A 19,554-nucleotide genomic window follows, 5' to 3' on the forward strand; every position below is an offset into this window, starting at 1 on the left:
CTCTCTCTGCTCAAATTCCTTTGAAGACCACTTTATAGTCGACATGCATTCCTTATTTCAACATTCTGAGTAGGATACTGACAATGCCAGCCTAGCAGACCACTCATTATCAGTGACACTGCTTCTTTCCCAGCATAGGTCTGTGGTTTCACCTCCTAGGAGCGCCTCCCATTACAGAGCCTGCTGAGTGCTCCTCTCCCTCGCTTGTGCCCTGTCTCATCCCAGTCTAGCCACTCAGCCTAGTGGGTCACAGCTCAAGATACTGTTGGGGGTCCGAGTTCCAGCAAGATGACAGGTTTACAAAGTACAATCACTGATGAACCTACACAATCAAAATGCAATGACACCATTCTGCTAGGGAATTTGTTTTTAAGGGAAAGGGATGGCTAGCAACATGAAAGAGAGCAATGGAAATGAATGTGCTGTGGCCCAAAAGGAGGTAATTTTTTTAAAAAAATCATCAATTGCTATTACGAATTAGTAAGGCAGTTAAATCAACCCAGCACTGCATTAATATTGCATTTTATATGAAGAACTCAACAAGATGATTTGATTGTTTAGGAATTTTTGTTATAGTTATCATTATAATTATATATTTCTTAGTGGTGCTATTTTCTCAAGCAGGCATTTTATTTTTTTTAATGAAACATTTTTTAAAAATATATTTTTATTGATTTCAGAGAAGAAGGGAGAGGGAACGAGAGATAGAAACATCAATGATGAGAGAGAATCATTGATTGGCTGCCTCCTGCACACCCCCAACCAGGGATCGAGCCCGCAACCAAGGCATGTGCCCTTGACTGGAATCAAACCCGGGACTCTTCAGTCCGTAGTCCGATGCTCTATCCACTGAGCAAAACCAGCCAGGGCTCAAGCAGGCATTTTAAATGGTAGGAATCATTTTTTAAAGCAAGCTTCCAAAAGCTCTAATTTAACATTTAGAATCAGTACATTACTTCAGCCACGAGGCTTACAGACCTTGTTTTCCTTCTTCACCAGGATCTATCTGCTTAGGCAGAAGTTGGGAATGAACTTGTGATACTCATTCCTCTCCATCCTTTCGTTGTGGGATCAAGAAATGGAATTGACCAGAAGGATTTGAGTTGCTTGAAAAGGGAAAGGCAGAGAGCAGAGTATCATCAACAACGTGAGCTGTTTTGTTTGTCAGCTGAGGCTAAAAGAAATTTTCTATTTAGGTCTGTGGCAAAGTCAGTAAGTTTGTCAACCTGCACCAAACTTGTTTGCTAATTTTGCAACGTAGCAATTGACTATCCAAACATTTCCCAAATGCACCATTGTATAACTGTAAAGGTGGTGTGGGCTGGGCTAAAGAGAGGGGATGCCATCAACTTTGCAATGTCCTCAGCACCCCTGGGTCATCACATTTCTCTTAGGGAAGTTTACAGAACAGAAAAGCAGAGCCTCTCCCAAGGGGCCTGGGCAGGGAACCTCTTTGGGGCCTCATATTCAGGAAGGTCCCAAGTTTAGACTTTTTGAAAGTATCATCAAATGAGGTTATTCATAAAGTCATTTGTAGTATAAGTGTGTTAAGGTGTTGTTTTGTTAAATAAGAACATTGAAAATGTACTATAACTTAGTAACCCTGTTTTGGATTTTCCCCCATTGATTTTTAAAAAGAGTGGGAGGGAGGGAGGGAGGGAGGGAGAGGGAGAGAGAGAGAGAGAGAGAGAGAGAGAGAGAGAGAGAGAAACATCTAGGTGAGAGAGACACATGCCTCTTGCACTAGGCTGGACCTGGGCCCCGGGGTTTGAACCTGCAACCCAGGTATGTGCCCTTGGCCAGGAATAGAACCTGTGACCTTTTGGTGTGTGAGCTGACACTCCAACCACACTGGCCAGGTCTGGATTTTTTGTTAGGTAAGTAGTTGAGGTTAATAACTACATAATCATGAAGAGAGATACCTATTAGCATAGTAAGCTTTCATCACTCTGAAAATCATATAGTAACACAAGTATGTAAGTACTCAATTCACTTTCAGAATAACATGGGATTCTGCTATTTGAATGATTTGGGAAGATTTCTGTAATATTTCTGTATGGATTTTCTCCTCCTCCTCCTCCTCTTCCTCCTAGTCCTTTTTGCCCATATCCATATTAAGAGGGATAAAATAAAGGATTTGGAGTGTCAAAGTAGGTCATTAAAAGAGATCACAAATTCTCTTCATCACTGTAAGTCTGAAACCCAAAAGGCCAGAGGGTAAATCCTAGGATAACAAGGAATCATCAAAATATTGTTCTTAATTGCAGTTGTGCTAGTGTCTTCCAATTTTAGGAGTAACTTGGTAGGTCAGACAGACATTTACCTATCTATACTAATAAAAGGACAATATGCTAATTTGGGCAGACGTCTTCCAGACGTCCATCCGGACAAAGCCACAGCGGCTGCAAGGCCTGGGCTCAGGCAGCTTCGAGGCCTGGGGCTCAGACCTCACAGCTGCCGTGGCTGGCAGTGGCAGCAGCAGCAGGGTGATGGGGGTGACGCCTTCCCCTGATCAGCCCGGTCGCCTCCCGCAGAGACATCAGGAGGACATCCCCTGAGGGCTCCTGGACTGTGAGAGGGGGCAGACCGGGCTGAGGGAACAAATTTTCATGCACTGGGCCTCTAGTAATACTATAAAAACAGTTGGATCAATGTAAGTGTTTTTTATATTGGGAAGCACTAATAGGCTATAGGATGAAGACAGACATATACTCTTGGGACTTGATTTACTTCATTAGATTCTGAGTTTATAAATCTGAAGGCTGAAAATGATAAAAGGTAACTAACTCTTCTTGGAGAATAAGGCATAATAAAAGCAGGGTAGTATAGAAAGGTTAAAAAGAAACAGAAAGGAGAAAAAAGGAAGGTGACCTAATGGGTATTTGAAGTGGGAGCAAAAAAAAAAAATAAATAAAATAAAAAAGCAAATGAATGCAGGTACAAAGGGAATATGAGATTTTTAAAAATTAGGGAATTTGGTTTCTTAGTTATCACTATTTCTACCTGTTTTCTTCTAATTTGCCTATAACTAGATTCTATTTCCAAGTATTATTTTGTCCTGTGACTAAAATTAGAAATTTGGGTACACTCATGATTAGAACAAGAGGTTATCTTTCCCTGTGTCATTGCAAAATGCCATGATGGTCTGGCTAAGGGATTTTTTTTTTAATTGTTGACTCATTTTGACTTGGTCCAGCTGGCATGTTCTCTTCGAGGACATCATTGAAGGTAGAAATTTTAAACAAAGATGATGAGTAACTTTTAAATATGGGCATAAGTATGATCTGAATCACTATTTTATTTTGAGCAAACAATTTTGTACATTCAATAGATAGTATGTTGGAATATACCTTCTAGGACCTTCTCTGGACTACGTTAAAACGACAGCCACAGACAGAGGAAAGGGGTGCTGACGTGCATGAATCATACCATATATTCTCTTTCTCTATGTCAATAAAAATGAAGGTCTTATTGCAAGTTTCTGTTTCTCTTTGAATGATTACATAGAAGTTTTTATAGCATGTACTAGTATTGTTAGCTAGTGAGAGTGATGAACAGAAACAGTACTACAAGAAAGAATCAAACGACCTTTGACCCCAATTAAAATTCTTTCCACGTGCCTTTTCCTCGGCCATCGTTCTCAGACAGGCACACATTGCCAAGGCCAACTATCAGTCAGCCTCCTCACTGTCCTCCTTGTCCCGGCCTCCGTCTCTAACCCATCATCCCACTTGCACTCCTTCCCTGCTGATTTCCCTTAGAAGCTTTCAAGAAGAGATCCTCATCACTAAACACCTGGGTTTCCTGGACTTAATGCCTTTTATGGTCTGGATGATTCCATTTGGTTCTGTTTTGGTCCAGAAAGTCTCCACTGCAGCCAGACTGGTTCTCTTTGTTGCCAGAGTATCTTTTTAGCATATCTGCATTTTTCATCCAGGATGCCTCTCTCTTTCCTCTCGGCCTATCGGAATTGCACCTGGACTTTAAGGCCCTCCTCAAGGTACATGGGCTCCCTGAAGGCTTTGTGAATGGCCGCAGTCCCTGGGGACTCTTTTCGAGTCCTGGGCAGATTGTGCAATTCTACTAACATTAATTGTTATAGTTTGAAAAGCCAGCTATCCCTGTATGTGTATATCTCTTACCCCCTACAACCTACTGTGCCCCTCTCTGGACCAAGTCTCATATACCTATTCTTGGTGGCACTTACATGAATGCCTTATATGAAGGATCAGTTCAAGTGTTTGTCATCTCATTGCTCAGACTTCCTTCTTTGTTCACTACTGACGTATTTTTCATTTTGTAAAGTCTAGACGTATTCTGGTCCATTACCTCTTTCTACATTTGCCATGTTTTAAATATCAAAAGAGCATACACCTATTACCAAATGTATATGAAATTACATTATGGTATGATTTTAAGAAATATTCAGAACATTAAACTATAATGTTTTAGCTTGTGTTTTCCTTATGGAAGGAAAATTACTGTGAGTTTTGTCAAGACCATACCTTTCTTCATTAATTTTGGCATATCTAAATAAACAAGTTCCTGAGCTATTTTAATTCAGCTAACTTTTGTCAAGATAGTTTTCATGTGTATATTCAATTTTTGAGTCAGAATTAGGAAAGGTTTATGATAAAAATTTTGCAATTAGAGTAGGTTCAAAAGAAATAGAAATCCCTTTGTGTGCTTTTTATTTTAATCCAACATGCTAACTTACTATAATTATTTAGTACACTTGAAGAAGATCAGAGTTACGAGGAATTTAAAACTTTAAAGAGGTAAAATTTGAGATATATATACATTTATCTCCATCCTATTTTATATGAGGGTATTATAGTATGAAATTCACATTTTGTAGTACATTCATTCTTTTTCAGTCCATCCACTATCAAGTGGGATTTTACTAGGATAAAAGTATTTAATTTTCTAACAATTATTTTAGGACTGTGCTTGATTAATCTTATACTCATCTGGTAACTTTGCGAACAGAAGGACATTTTAAGTTGAAAAGATCACAGTTAAATGACAAAAATTATTTGAAAAGAAATATTCTTAAAATTTCCTATATATTAAAATAGCATATTTGTTATTATTTTTCCCTAGGCCATAATACTTTTCATCCGATAAAGAACAAAACTACAGGATAACTCTGAAAAATAAAGAACAAGTTAACTAAAAGACAAATAAAAGGAAATATATAAAACTTAAGACCAAATGGGCACACTTGATAAGGAAAAGAGAAATGGGTACTGGGCATTTTGTTTACTGTTTAATTATATCTTGCATTAACTTAATTTCTTGCTCTAAGAACAATGTTTAGTTGTTTTTTTCTAGAAACAGGGAATTAACACAACTCTTGTAATGTAGCATTTCTTCTAACAGCTTATCAGATTGTTCATTCATGTTATAAAAATTTTTTAAATTGAAAAAATATAACATTTTTCAACATACAGTATAAAGATATATTGAAAAGGCAAAATTTTTATCATAAAACTTTCTTAATTCTGGATGATTTGGGGGTGTTGTTTTGTTGCTAATCCTCACCCGAGGATATTTTTTCCATTGCTTTTTTTTTAGAGTGAGTGGAAGGGAAGGAGGGAGGAGAGAGAGAGAAAGAAACATCAATGTGAGAGAGACGAATTGATTGGTTGTCTCCTACACTCGCCCCAACCAGGGCCTGGGTTGAAACTACAAAGCAGGTACCTGCCCTTGGCTGGGAATTGAACTCACAACCCCTTGGTCTATGTGTGGACCGACACTCTAACCACTTAGCACACTGGACAGGGCATGGATGATTTCTAATATGTTTTTCTCACTTTACTTTCAGACCAAGTCTATTTGATCCTTTTTCATAACAGAATAAATTATTTGCCAACACATTTTAATTCTTTCTCTGATAGGTGGAAAGCTAAGTAGTTTTTTTTTTTAAAATGTTTGTTTAAAAATTCTTTAAAAACTCCAAGTAGAGTTTTGCTTACTCAGCACACTTCCTTTGGAATGGTAGCAGCAGTGACAGGGCTTATTTCCAACCTCAGGGCACCTTGAATAACTTGGTGTGATTTGGAAGTCTGTCATTCTACTACATTTTCTCTAAATAAGTCAACCATTCAAAAGAAAACAACTCTTCTGCTGTGTAATTAATTTTTTCTGTGTATTTGGATTATAATATTTCATTTAACAGTCTAACTCCACAACTATAATTAGTGTGTTGTTTTACTTTGACTTCAGTTCATAAACCTTTTGAAAAATTAACATTGCTAGATTTATCAGTCAACCAGAGTACAGAATCTTGATACAGAATGATACCGATCAAGGTAGAACTTTTAGTAAATGGGTATTTTGTTGAATAAAAGCCAAAATCCTAAAAGCAAATAGAAATTGGTGTAACTGATGTTTAATCCAAATGAAAAACAGTAAACTGATTTAGCTTTTCTTTTTTTTTTTTTTTTAAAGAACTGACGCAAGTTGGACAGAGGGAGGTGTTGGGGCAAGGTGGTGGTGGTGATTGGCTTGTCTCCTTTACGCCCTCTGGTCTTTAAATCATTGTCTAGACGCCCAAAGGTTCATATAAGTCAACTCTGTTTCAGGGTTCTGCATTCCAAACAATTCTGGAAAGACTGCCCAGGACTGGATGAATAATTAAGGTAAAGCTGTTTTTACATTAATATATGCAGTGTTGAAATAATGCTTCCTTTCTTCTTTTTATAGTGTTTATTGTTTACTACAAACTTAAAAGTTTAAAAATACTATTTGGGTCGCTTTTTTCTCAATATGAAAAAAAGGACCAATTTAATATAATGTCAGACATTGGAATTATTTACTCGGATTCTGATTGCAGTTTTCTTTCGCAGATAATTTTAGGTTTGAGCATAAAATCAGGATAGTGGATAATAGGAAAGGAAAACAGCCCAAACTCAGCGGTAGAAAGGCTTAGTTATTTACATATTTTGGTTAATCACTGAATAAAGTGAAGGGTTAACATAATTTGTTTTAGGAAAAAATATAAAGTTTTAAAAATATGTTCTCAATTTATAACATTGAAGATTTTATCTTGAAAAACAAAAAGAGTAACCGAGAAGGAACATCACATGCAGCAGATGGGAAAGGCTAAAGGTTTGGGCTGTGTCACTGTTAAGTGAAAAAGAGAGAGTGTGTCTCACCTTGTCTTCTTGTGTGACCATTTTAATACAGTATTTTTAGAGCTATTTACTGGAAGAAATGGATAAATTGAATAGAATAGAAGCATAGCTTTATTAATTAATTAATAAAGGACTGAAATTAATTATCTAAAAATAGAGCTATACTCACATTTATTAATTAGACAGGGGGAGAATTCTCAGGGGATGTGGGTATCCTTGCATTTGGGGCATCTTGCAGTGGGTATCCTTGCATTTGGAGCATATGGTGATGGTTTTTATTAAATGCCCAGGTGATAAGATGAACAGTGCTTTATAAGTTAGTGAAAATTTAATTTGACTGATGACATAGATCATATTCATGGACAGTTGGTTGAGAGTTTTATTTTTGACAAACTAAAGAAATTTAGGTGTGTGTTCTAGAAAAAATTGGCATTTATTTTACAGGTCAACCTCTTCTAGTCATTCAGATTTATATTTCAATAATGTTTTGGTTTTTTTTCTTGACAGTCTTTCTATTTATATTTTTAAGAAGTATAAACACTTCAATGTTTAAGTATTGAGACATGTAGTATTGGGGCTAAACTCTTGAGTTTTCTTTAACCATGTTATTTAATTTATTTTCATAAAGAAAAAGTACCTCTAGGGGTGGCTCACTATCAATTATATACAATGTACACATTTTGGAATTTACTGTACCCACAATTCATTATAAGTTATTAAATATCATGCATTAGCATGTATAGCATAAAGAGGTCACTATGTTAATATCATATATGCTACATATCCCTGTACATTTATGGAAACTACTGTTTGGGGAAATAGGAACTACAATTAAGCAGGAATTTAAGATGTCTCTTCATGTTTAAGATGACGAGAGAATCCATGTTTCTGAAGAGCAGACCTAGAAAGTTCGTAAGCAAAATAACATATTCAGATTTTATGAAGAGTCCTTTATACCTCTTCATAGGTTGCTTTAAATCTTATATTAGCAAGCATGTAATATTCTTAGCAAAGAGAAAAGACCTCACTATGGGGTTATTTTAACTTTTCTAGTTCTCCCTAGATATTATTTCTAAGCTGTGTCTAAGTAGAGGAAAGGAATGAAAATGCTATAATATTAGCACTAGCAATAGGGAGTAGTCAAGTAAACACAGTTCTGCTGTTACTGGCCGTCATTTCTTTTCTAAGATGTACCTCAGACTGACTGTAGTGAATGTTTCTCTGGAAGTTAATTTCTGTGAGAAATCATGCCAGAGACTAACAAGTCATCTGATTATCAATGTGCGACTAGAACGGTATTGTTTGGGAGGTTGTTTAAGAGAATTTAATTTAAAAATGATATTAGATTGATTTCATTGCCAAAGCTATGTTCATAGATCTCAGATACATTTTGTATGTGGATTTAAATCAGTTCCTTGGATCCAACATAGTTGGCTTTTAGAAGTTGCATGACCAGCTACACCCTGTTTGCTCAATCAAAGGGTACATGGCATGTGAGGCTATGTGCTACCTTAATCTAGATTTCAGAGTAGATTCGTCAGAGCTGGTTGGCATGAAAGACAGAACAGATAGGGATGGTGGGAAGTGCTCTGACCATGTTAGCTCCCTTCTCACTCTCACTTATCAGGCAAAATAAATGTTTGCAGTAACTAGGGAAGGTCATAACTTTTGTCTCTTGACTCAAGGACAGTTTTGCTTCCAGATTGTTGATGTTCTTCTTTGAACAACATAAGTAAAAATTTGAGAAATTTGCTTTGTTGAGAATCTTCTATACTGAGTTTCTTAGGTACCTTTTCAAAGAACAGGACAGTATAGTGTTTCCAAAACAAGAAGTTGGATATAAGGAATTAGCTAGTTGGAATATTTAGACATCTCTTAATAAATGTCATGAAACAAGATCTTCTAATGCTGATAATATTCTAAATACTTTTTTTTTCAAGTTTTGATTTTGCATCTTCGTGAATGAGTGAACTGAAGCAATAATTCTGAACTGGAATATGTTCTGCAAAACATCTTTGTATCACAGAATAACAACCTCATCAGAAAGAAAGGCTAGATTACACAAAGTTCCGTCAAATCAAATTTGATTTTTCTTTTAGAATAATTTTGAATATTCATTGTGCAACAAAGCTATTCTTCTGGTAACCAGAGGAACACTTTCCATTTCACTTTGAAATATTAACCCATGTATACTTGTATCTACAAAGGAAATCATATAAAGGTGCATTGGTCTTAGTAGAATATAACCTCAGGCAACGTGCTATATATTGGGAATATGTAGAGTCTACAAACTGGACATCGTTTCCACCTTCATGAAGCTTTCTGCCTACTGGAAGAAACAGTTTTTTATCAAACAAGCACAACTAAACATGTAGGTGCAAAGTGTGACAAGTACTCTGAGGCAGAGGAGAACATGCTGTGTGAACATGTAACAGGGGAGTTAGTTTCAATGTGGGGCCTCTGTGACCACGTGGCATTTAAAGATTTTCAGGTTCTTTTAATTAACTTTGGGAGAAACATGGGTTCAGAAGAGCATCCGAGGCAGAGGGAACAGAATGTTAAAAGGTCCTGAGGTGGAATGGGAAAATCCAGTTTCTGGCTCATGTTTCATTCTCAATATTTGTTGAATGAATAAATAAATGCCACCTGCAAAATACTTCTGCATTGAAGCAAAATAGTGTAATTAATCATGAAAATAAATTTTAGCCATTATGATGTAGTGTAAATGCTTCAAAGCATGTACTTTGTGCTTTAGGCAAATGGTTCAGAATATCTAGTTTTTCCTAATGTTCAATTTTTTAAAATTTTGCTTTTAGTTGTTGTTCCCTTAAAATAGATCAATAATAGAATCTTCAGAACTAAATATGTGAGCTCTGCAAAAGTGTTCCAACTTTTGTGAGAAGATGTCTCTTGACTGGGGCCAAAATTAGGATGAGGGGCCCAGGTCTTAATCCACTACAAGGGGCATAACATCATGTTATATCACCTCAAAAGAGAGTGGACTAAGTATTTTATATATGGTAAAGTAGCTTTAAGTTTAGGTCTCAATTTCCTTATTTGTGAAGGGTACCTACCTTTCCTACAATGTTTGTGAGAGTTCTGAGAACTATAAAGTTCTCTTTTGTAATTGCCTAAGGTATACTTATATGCATGTGTAGATATGGGTATAAAATACTGATTATTGGAAGAGGGAAAAGGGATTTAAATTTATTAAGGGCCCACTACACACCAAACGTTGACATGCATAGTATAATTTAAACCCTCATGGTACTGCTTCGTGGTAAATGATATTTTCCTCATTTTACATGTGGAAAGACACAAGTAAGAAGTTAGCTAATTTGGCCAGGATTTATACCCACTTTTATCATCAAAGCCAGAGTGTCTATTCCCCATGTGGGCTTGAGTTCTCTGTAGCAGAGATAGCAAGCAGTCCAGAGGTGGCAGAGCATGCAGGCTACTTAATCTCTCTGTGACTCCATTATCTCATCTGTAAAATGGGAGTAAGGACAGAAATAGTACCGGCCAAGAGTGATGGTGGAAGGAATTCAAGTAGACTAATTTAAGAAATACTTTAGTTATTTGTAAAGTCAATCAGACTTTGTAAAGGACTGGATGCCAGGGGGTAGAAAGAAAACATTATAATGGAAGACTGACATTTCTTGGTTTGAGTAGCTGGGTAAGGGGTGACAACATTCTCTGGATAGGAAACATTGGAAGGAAAGGAAACTAGCACCAGTTCGATTTTGGACACATGGAATTTAAACTACCTTTGAGATATGCAAGCGTATACATCAGTTAGGCCACAGGACACATGGAACTAGAGACAAGAGTAGAGGCCTGGGCTGAAGATGACCTTGAGGAATCCTTGGTGTATGAAATCTTAGGAGTGGATTGGAAGAAGGGGGGCTCAGGACCTAGCCTTGAGGAATTCAAGCAGTGAAACTTCAAACAAAATGATACTTTTAAAAAGAAAATAAAACAAAAGCTCTGAAAAATAACAGCAGTGTTATTAACAAACAGAAAATTTGAAGACTTCCTAGGAGCCAGAAAGCAGATAGGGCTGGGAAATCTATGAAAGAAAAGACCAGGGTAAACCAGGGTATGGAGTGGGAGGGACCGTGGGAGCCTGGTAGCAGTTCAAGTTAAGTCAATATGTACAAAGAGGAGGATTGGACCGCAGGCAACCAGTGACCAGTATTCACCAAACAAGCTCAGTTTGGACATCTTGGTCAGTTCGGGCTGCCACTGGTGCCCATCGGATAAGGCTGGTTGTAAAGAAAATCTGAAGGTGGACTCTAGAATAGGTCTAAGGGCCACCACAGCAGACAAAGACAGGTAACAAGCAGGACTTGAAGCTCCACCAAGAGAAAATACATCACAGCATTTTGCTCCCAGAGGAACCTCTCTGTCCCAGAGGGCCAGCTGTGTCTGGGCGTGGGCTCCTCTAAGGGCACTCCACTCAGACAGGCCCTCCAAGAGAGCAAGCCATCAGTGACAGGCCTGCAAGACATCAGAGCAACCCTGAGAACTAGCTGTCGAAGTTAGCCAATATACTCTCCATTCATAAATATGACTAGACAACTGAGGATTGCTAAGACTGTAAGGAAAACCAGCAGCATGAAAGAGAAGAGCCAAGAATGAACGAGCAGAATAACTAACTCCAGAGAAAAAAATACATAATTTCAGGAACAAAAGGAACCCTTGAAAACTTCCAATCAATATTCTGAGAAAGAGTTAAGAAAATAATTGCATCTGAAAAACAACAACAAAGGTAATACGAAAAAAGAGGAACGGGATAGGAACACATTATTAGAAGTTAAAATATGATTGACTAATTAGTGGACAAGTTGAAAAATAAAATGGATACAGGCTAAAAGTAAATAATGTTTATCTACTCTATTCTCAATACTTCCGTCTGATACTAAATGTGTGTGTGTGTGTGTGTGTGTGTCTGTGTGTGTGTTTTCCCACACTCACCAATTCTTCAACACCAGCTGGATATCCTACAATTCAATTCAAATCTGATACTATCTACTAGGCGTTACTGTCAGATCCCCAGGTTAAGGGCTCAGTTCCACAAGGCTGCCCCTGCTTCAGATGATATGGCAAGTCCAGACATCCTGTACTTCTGACAAAGTAAATTGAATGGGATAATTTGCTAGAGTTGCTTACAGAAACTCCGGAAAGCAGTTTACTTACTAGATTACCGGTTTATTATAAAAAGATAGAACTCAGGAACAGCTGGATGGCAAAGATGCATAGGAGAAGGCATAGGGAAAAGGTGTAAGCTTCCACACTCTCTCCTGGTGTACCACCCTCGCAACAATTCTGTTAAGATTTTTATGGAGACTTCATTACTTAGCCAGGATCAAATCATGGACCACTAGTGATTAACTCAACCTTCAGCCCCTTCCCGCACCCAGGAGGTTGAGGGTGTGGTGCTGAAAGTTCCAACCCTCTCACTTCTATTCTTCGGGGTGTTTTTGAAGTTGTTTCTCTATATCTTTGACGTCTTGAACTACCTCATATTAATGAATATATTCATTTTCACTCCTCCTGCTTGAAGTACTATGCGCTTTTTTTAAACCCTAAGAACTACCATCTTTTTTCCAGTTCCAGACAATTCTCTACCATTATGTCTTTCTATTTTGTGCCTCCCTAGTCTCACAATTCTCTCCTATTGGAATAACTATTACCATGTGTTTAAACTTCTTATTCTTGTTTTCCCCCATGTCTCTTAATGTCATATTTTTCTTTATCTCCTTGTGATATAACTTGAGTGATTCCCACAGATCTATCTTCCAGTTTCATTACTCTACCTTCAGTGGAATTTTCTTTATTTCAATGACTATGTTTTTTATTTTTAGAATTCTCTCTTGGCTTTTTTAAAAACCAGCCTGATCTTCTATTCTAAAGATGCTATTTATTACTTTGAATCTTTTTATTATTTTTATTATATTAATTTTAAAGTCCCTTTTTAATTGCTTTGCTGTAGTTAACTCAGGTGTGAATGTTGTTCTCATGCCTATGACACTCTCCCAAGGAGTTTCCATATGTGTTCGGTAGCTTTTGTAATTTGGAGTACGAGTTGCCTTCCACAAATATGCTGCATCAACACCAGATTAAGTTCTGAAATATTTTTTTGTTTGTTTCTCTGCTCAGGATTTCATTACCAAGAACCACATCTTCCAAGAGTGATAGTATTTCCCCCAATATGGTTCAACAAGAAATGAATGATTCTAATAGCAGAAATTTCATATGAAATTGTATTGATAACATGATGGATTCATAGCATGTTTTCTTTCCTTTTTTTTTTTTTACTCAATGCCAGTCCACCCTTTTTCAGTTACAACTGAGAAAACTAAGGGGCAAATAGTTAAATAACTTGTGCTGAGATCTCATGAATTAAAGATAGAGGGGAGTTTAAAAGCTAAATATCTTTGTTGTTAAAATGTATTTTAATTTTATGTAGATGGTGACTGATACTGATTCAGAGATAAACCTGAACTTCCTTTTGTTTCTATTCTTGACATTGGCTTCATGATCCAAGTGTCTAAGTAGCTCCCTGAGCCCAATCCTACTCTGGGTTGCATGTTATCAAGCATTTTGGTGGTGTTAATTCTTTCATGCACAATTAGCAAATTAAAGTGGTAAGATCTGGATGTTACTCCTAGTAGAGACCCTGATAGATTCTGCATTGGTAGATCTTATTTGTCATCAACTTACTTTTGTATCCCTTTCTTTTAAGTCTTGCAATTTGCTTACAAATACCTAAAGGTTTGGAGGTAGAAGAGGGTTAAGGGAGGATAAATGGTGACAGAAGGAGCCTTGACTTTAGGTGGTGAACACACAAGCAATATACAGATGATGTATTATAGAATTGTACACTCGAAACCTATATAATTTTATTAACCAATGTCACCCCAATAAGTTCAATAAATATAAAAAAACATAGCTAAAGCTTCTTGAAGACTGTTGCTACATCTTAAGATTTATTTTTTTCTTCCCACGGTTACTAGCAAAGCACCTGCTAAGTTCACATACACAGGCACTATATAAACATGTGCTTGCCCTAACCCATTTGGCTCAGTGGATAGAGTGTCAGCCTATGGACTGAAAGGTCCCAGGTTTGATTCTGGTCAAGGGCATGTACCTTGGTTGCGGGCACATCTCCAGTAGGGGATGTGCAGGAGGCAGCTGATCGATGTTTCTAACTCTCTATCCCTCTCCCTTCCTCTCTGTAAACAATCAATAAAATGCATTTATTTAAAAAATGTGCTGATTTGGCAATTTACTAATAATTTTCTTTCTTCCTGCAATTCAATTCAATCTTTCTGTGAATATTTATGTGAAGTTTTCAGGAGTTTATTTCCTTTCTATGTTTGTATAGAGAACATACACAAAATAGGTGGTTCATATTCTTTTATCATTTAAAGAAAACTATAATGATTTATTTTATGTTCTATTTGCAGAACAGAGTGTACTGAACACCAACACAAAGTGGAAGAGCCTGGAGCTGAAGGTACAGTATATTGTTTACACTGAAGGAGCTCGTGTGCGGACAAGGCAGCGCTGACGGCTCAAATGGATCCTGTGGAACTGGCAAATGTCAACATGGGACCCGATGATGAGAGCAGCAGTGGAGAAAGTGCCCAAGACAGCTACTCCGGGATGGAAAACTTAGAAAAGGCAGCAATGAGCAGGTATGAGGTTAAAAATGACCAGGTTCCATGGGAGAATCAGACAGGTTTATGGACATGGACAACAAGGTGTTTGTCAGGAAGAATTGAACACATTACCTGTTTGAGAGATAACAATGATATTGATGTTAGCACATCAACTCCCTGATCCTGAAGTACTGATTATTACACCGTTTTTATTTATTTTTTATTTTTATTTATTTTTTTTCCTTCTTTTTTTTCTTTTTTCTTTTCTTTCTTTCTTCTGTCAATCCTTTGTGTGGCTCATTTAGAATTAAAGTTACGTTGTTCCTATCCTCATTAATAATATAGAATAACTGAAATGATATTAGCCTATCACTTCTCTTACCTATCAGACCATTCTATCTTAGAGTCTTCTTCCTTGACTACCTTTTAACATTTGCTCCATCTCCAGAGTGCTGTAGGGATTCTTTTCTCACTAAAAGTGCCCTATCAGGAAGCTCATTCATAACTATCATGGTTTTTACCCACTAAATATATGCTGTATCTTTAGCCTGTTAGACTTCTTAACTGAAGTCCAAGTCATTATATCCCCTGTCTATTACACATCTCGACTGGATGACTCATGTATCTGAACTGCCTTACTTATGAAGTCAAAGTTGTAATGTCTAACATGGAACTCCTGTGATTCCTTTCAAACCCTGCTCCTATTCCAGTAATTCCCATGTTGGTGAAAGTCCCCACTGTCATTCAATAACTCAACCAAAAGACCTCAGTTGTAAAACCACACACCTCCTACCCCAAACGACACAACCAGTTGGGTCCACCTCATTAATGTTTCAAATTCACTCTCTTCTCTGTATGCATTCTATTGCTACCTACTATAGGCCCTCATCCTCTCACCTGTCTATCACCTGATTGGGCTCCCTGTTAATACATTTTGTTCTCCTCCAACTAGCCCTCCACCTTCTTGCAAAAGTAATCTTTTTTAAAAAAAATATTTTTATTGATTTCAGAGAGGAAGGGAGAGGGAGAGAGAGAAACATCAATGATGAGAGGGAATCGATTGGCTGCCTCCTGTACGCCCCCCACTGGGGATCAAGCCCACAAGCTGGGCATGTGCCCTTGACAGTAATTGAACCTGGAACCCTTCAGTCTGCAGACCAATGCTCTATCCACTGAAGCAAACCAGCTAGGGCAAAAGTAATATTTTACTAATGCAAATTGACTCATGTTCCATTCTTGGGTAAAATCTTTCCATGGCTCCCCATTAACTATAAGATAAATATGAGACTATACATTGTTTGGCATGTAAGCCCCTTCATGATCTGTCCCTTACTTCACTCTCCTGTCCTATCTCTTGCCTGCTCCCTGTGTTACCTTCCTATCTTGCCTTGATGAGCCGCTCACAGATCCTTGTGCCTTCACGCATTCTTCTCGGTCTCTCTGGAATGCCCTCTTTTAGTATCACCTACACACCTTTCCCTTTCTCTCTAGTGACTCCACTCACCTCCAAGATTCAGCTTAATGGCAGGTCTCCTATGAAGCCCTCCCCCAGGTAGAAGTGGCACCCCCTCCTTTGCACACCCTCTCCCTATCCAGATGCTCATCATGCCACTACAGCAGGCTAAAGGCTTCTGTGGTCCCAGCATATGTCCCACTGCCTGGTACATAGCAGGTGCACAATAGTTACGTGATAAGTAAATTAATTTCTCACACAATGTTGTATAATACAAGTTATGCATGACTTAAGATGCCCAGAAGGGGATTTTTGAAGTAAGGAATATTATCTTCATGGGGGCTTGTCCTGGAGGTGGGAGTGGCCGGGGGGAGGGGGTGTCAATCGGGGGAAAAAGGAGACATATGTAAAACTTGAAACAAACAAACAAAAAGAATATTATCTTCAAACAAGGATGCCTCATTTTATTCACAACACCCAGGAAGGGCCATCAGGAGGAAGCACTGCTCTTCCTCTAAGGAGTCAGTGCAGTGAAGTTTAGTTGGTGAGCTAGAAAGGCCCTGGAACCCTGGCCAGTGGGACCAGTGGTTAGAGTGTTGGCTTGTACACCAAAGGATCTTGGGTTCGATTCCTGGTCAAGGGCCCATACCTGGTTGCAGGTTCTATCCCCAGCCGTAGTCGGGGCATGTGCAGAAGGCAATCAATTGATGTGTCTCTTTCATATTGATATTTCTCTCACACTCTCTTCTCTCTCTCTCTCTCTCTCTCTCTCTCTCTCTCTCTCTCTCTCCCATTCCTCCCTCCCTCCCTCTCACCCTCTCTCCTTTCCTCTCTCTCTAAAAATCAATGGAAAAATATCCTTGGGTGAGGATTAATAATAAATAAATAAAAAAGAAAGACCTCGGAGATGTAAATGATGGTATTTTCTACAGCAGGAAAAACAATGTGGTAAAACATGGGGCTTTGGAGTCTGCATAGTGGTTGCCTAACCCTGGAGAAGGTATTTTCTTCTTTGGGTGTTAGTAGAAAATGCAGACTGGCAAACCAGCACCCACTTTTCTGAGAATAAAATGATACTCAGTAAACATGTTCTTTCTCCTCTACTGCATCACCCTTGGTAAACTGACCCAAGTCTGAGGGCTCTTTTGTTTCTGAGAAGGATGCATACAGAGAGGAGCTCTGCAGAGGTGGCCAAGCTGAAGGAGACACCGTCCCAAGATCAGTCCTATGGAGCCATTCCATTGCTCCTCTAAAAGCCATAATGGAAAGAGAAAGGGCGCTTTTGTTAAGCTTCATACAGCATGTTCTGGACCATTCACAGTGCCCTACCTTTTCACCTCTGATTCAAACATGGGTCATTGGTTTCCAATTTTATAATCACCTTAAAATGGGTTTTGTTTTTATTTGGTTTGAAATGTAAATTTTTGAGAAATTCAATATAATGCATTTATTTGGAATCACTACACTGTGTTTTCAATACATGCTGGGTTCAGTATCAAAACATTGAAGACACTGGGGACATTCCTCATATTTTGTACAATCTTGGCGTGTTTCTTGAGCACAACTCATCCCATGCCAAAATAAGAGCATGCAAATGCCTTGGAGAAAAATCTAATTACTTCCACATTCTAAATTTTAAAAACTACTCATGGACTAAAGGATTCTAGTTTACTGATTAAGGTAAAAAGTAGAATGCTGGGTATTCCAGAGTTTAAATCACTTTTGTTTTTATCCTTAGGCCTATTTTAGGCTCCATTTCATCTTATTGTCTCATATTCCAATTATGAATATTATATGCCAGTCTCCACATAGCAAGTATATTAACTACAGACTAAATAAAACACAAAGGGGTGCAGTGCAGAGATGGAAGAAGGCGGCACCTGAGGGCGTTACGCTTCCTATGGGAAATAGGAGGAGAATGGCAGGAAATGTTCCAACCTGGATGTACACTTGAGGGTCTTGAAAACCCACACCTCAGGTTCTAGGAAGCACATAGAACTTTGTGATCTTGTCTGCTGGTTCTGTCCACACCTGTGATCATTGTTCTCTATTCTCAAAAAGTAACCTCGTCATCCCTCTTCCTCACAAGGTTCCTTTCAGGATTAGTTCCTATTATTAAATATAATCAGTACAGATCTCCCATAATAATTATTTTCCACTTTTTTATAAGGGTCATTTTAATAAAATGTCCTCCAATTGTTTTTATCTTACTCTGTCATGTAAGAAATGCCCTAAAAATTGCAATCTATCTCATTATAAAGCACTTTGAAGAAGCATGCATAGTTGAGCATTTCATATGACCAAAAGAAAGCCTGTGTGATACTGTGCAGTGTCCATAGGCAATGGTGGCAGCTGGACTCATTAGTCAAGCCTTTGGAAATGGGGCTGGTACTAGGTTCATACCCTCAAAGCCCCCGGCCAGCAACTACAGGAACCAACCAGCACAGTGAGGGGTGTGTAGCTTCCAGCCTGCGCACAAGTAGACCATAATCACATGTTCTGTCAAGAGTGACATTTTAATGTCCCGCTTTCCTCTCAACTCTTCTCATAATTCATTGGGTTTCTTTAATGTTTTCTTAGTTTCATCCATTGTCTAATCACCAAGCCTATTTGCAGAGTGATTCAAATATACAAACTCACACAACAAAAACAACCAAACACAACATCGAGCTACCACTGAACTGCTTTCTAGAGAGGGTTATATGAATAAACAGATGGAGACCAAAAAAAAAAAAAAAAGAGGAAAATATCAGCTATAGGCCCCTGCCTGGGACGGCATGTGGAAGATGCTGGACTTGGGGTGTGGTGGGTGTAAGCATGTGACTTCACTTATATGAGCCATAGTCACCTTGTCCTTAGACTCAGGGCACAGAAGGCCCTCTCATGGGGATATTTGAGCATCAAGTGAGATGAGGACCACAGTGCCTAGTCCGTTAATAAGCATTTATTGAATTAATAAAATGATCTGATTATAGTGTGGGAGGAGCTGAGAAACCTCCATGACGAGTCTTTATCTTTCCTTTGGAAGAGCTCTAAGTGGGAACAAAATGAGCTCTAATTATTCCCTTTATTGCATAATTAATATGAGGAGAAGAAATGTGGTTTTAAAAATTCCAACTAAAGCGCCAATACTTTCTTCTTTCATAACTTCCTCCTTCCCTCCCCTAACTGGAGCTCAGTCACTGGGCTGCACGGGACACTCGTATGGAGGAAAAGAGAAAAAAGTTTTAGGCGTCCTGTTTTTCCTCCCCTTATTCAGCCACTTAAATCACCTGAAACATAGATATAATTCAGA

General features: G+C 38.2%; 1 protein-coding gene across 3 annotated transcripts in view; it reads left to right on the top strand.

The window, feature by feature from the left end:
- Nucleotides 1–19,554, top strand: part of SLC38A4 (solute carrier family 38, member 4) — a 58,728-nt gene that overhangs the window by 16,364 nt on the left and 22,810 nt on the right. Inside the window, exons 2-3 of one of the 3 annotated variants that reach the window (XM_005877400.1) lie at nt 6,588–6,644; nt 14,612–14,842. In XM_005877400.1, the coding sequence (XP_005877462.1) occupies nt 14,724–14,842 (119 nt within the window). In that variant the 5' untranslated portion in view covers nt 6,588–6,644; nt 14,612–14,723. Of the gene's footprint in view, nt 1–6,587; nt 6,645–11,542; nt 11,911–14,611; nt 14,843–19,554 lie in introns of those variants that run through there. The other 2 variants (XM_005877401.2, XM_014548620.1) reach the window with 2 other exon arrangements.

This window comes from Myotis brandtii, unplaced genomic scaffold (assembly GCF_000412655.1).
Source record: "Myotis brandtii unplaced genomic scaffold, ASM41265v1 scaffold517, whole genome shotgun sequence".
Lineage (NCBI taxonomy): Eukaryota > Metazoa > Chordata > Mammalia > Chiroptera > Vespertilionidae > Myotis > Myotis brandtii.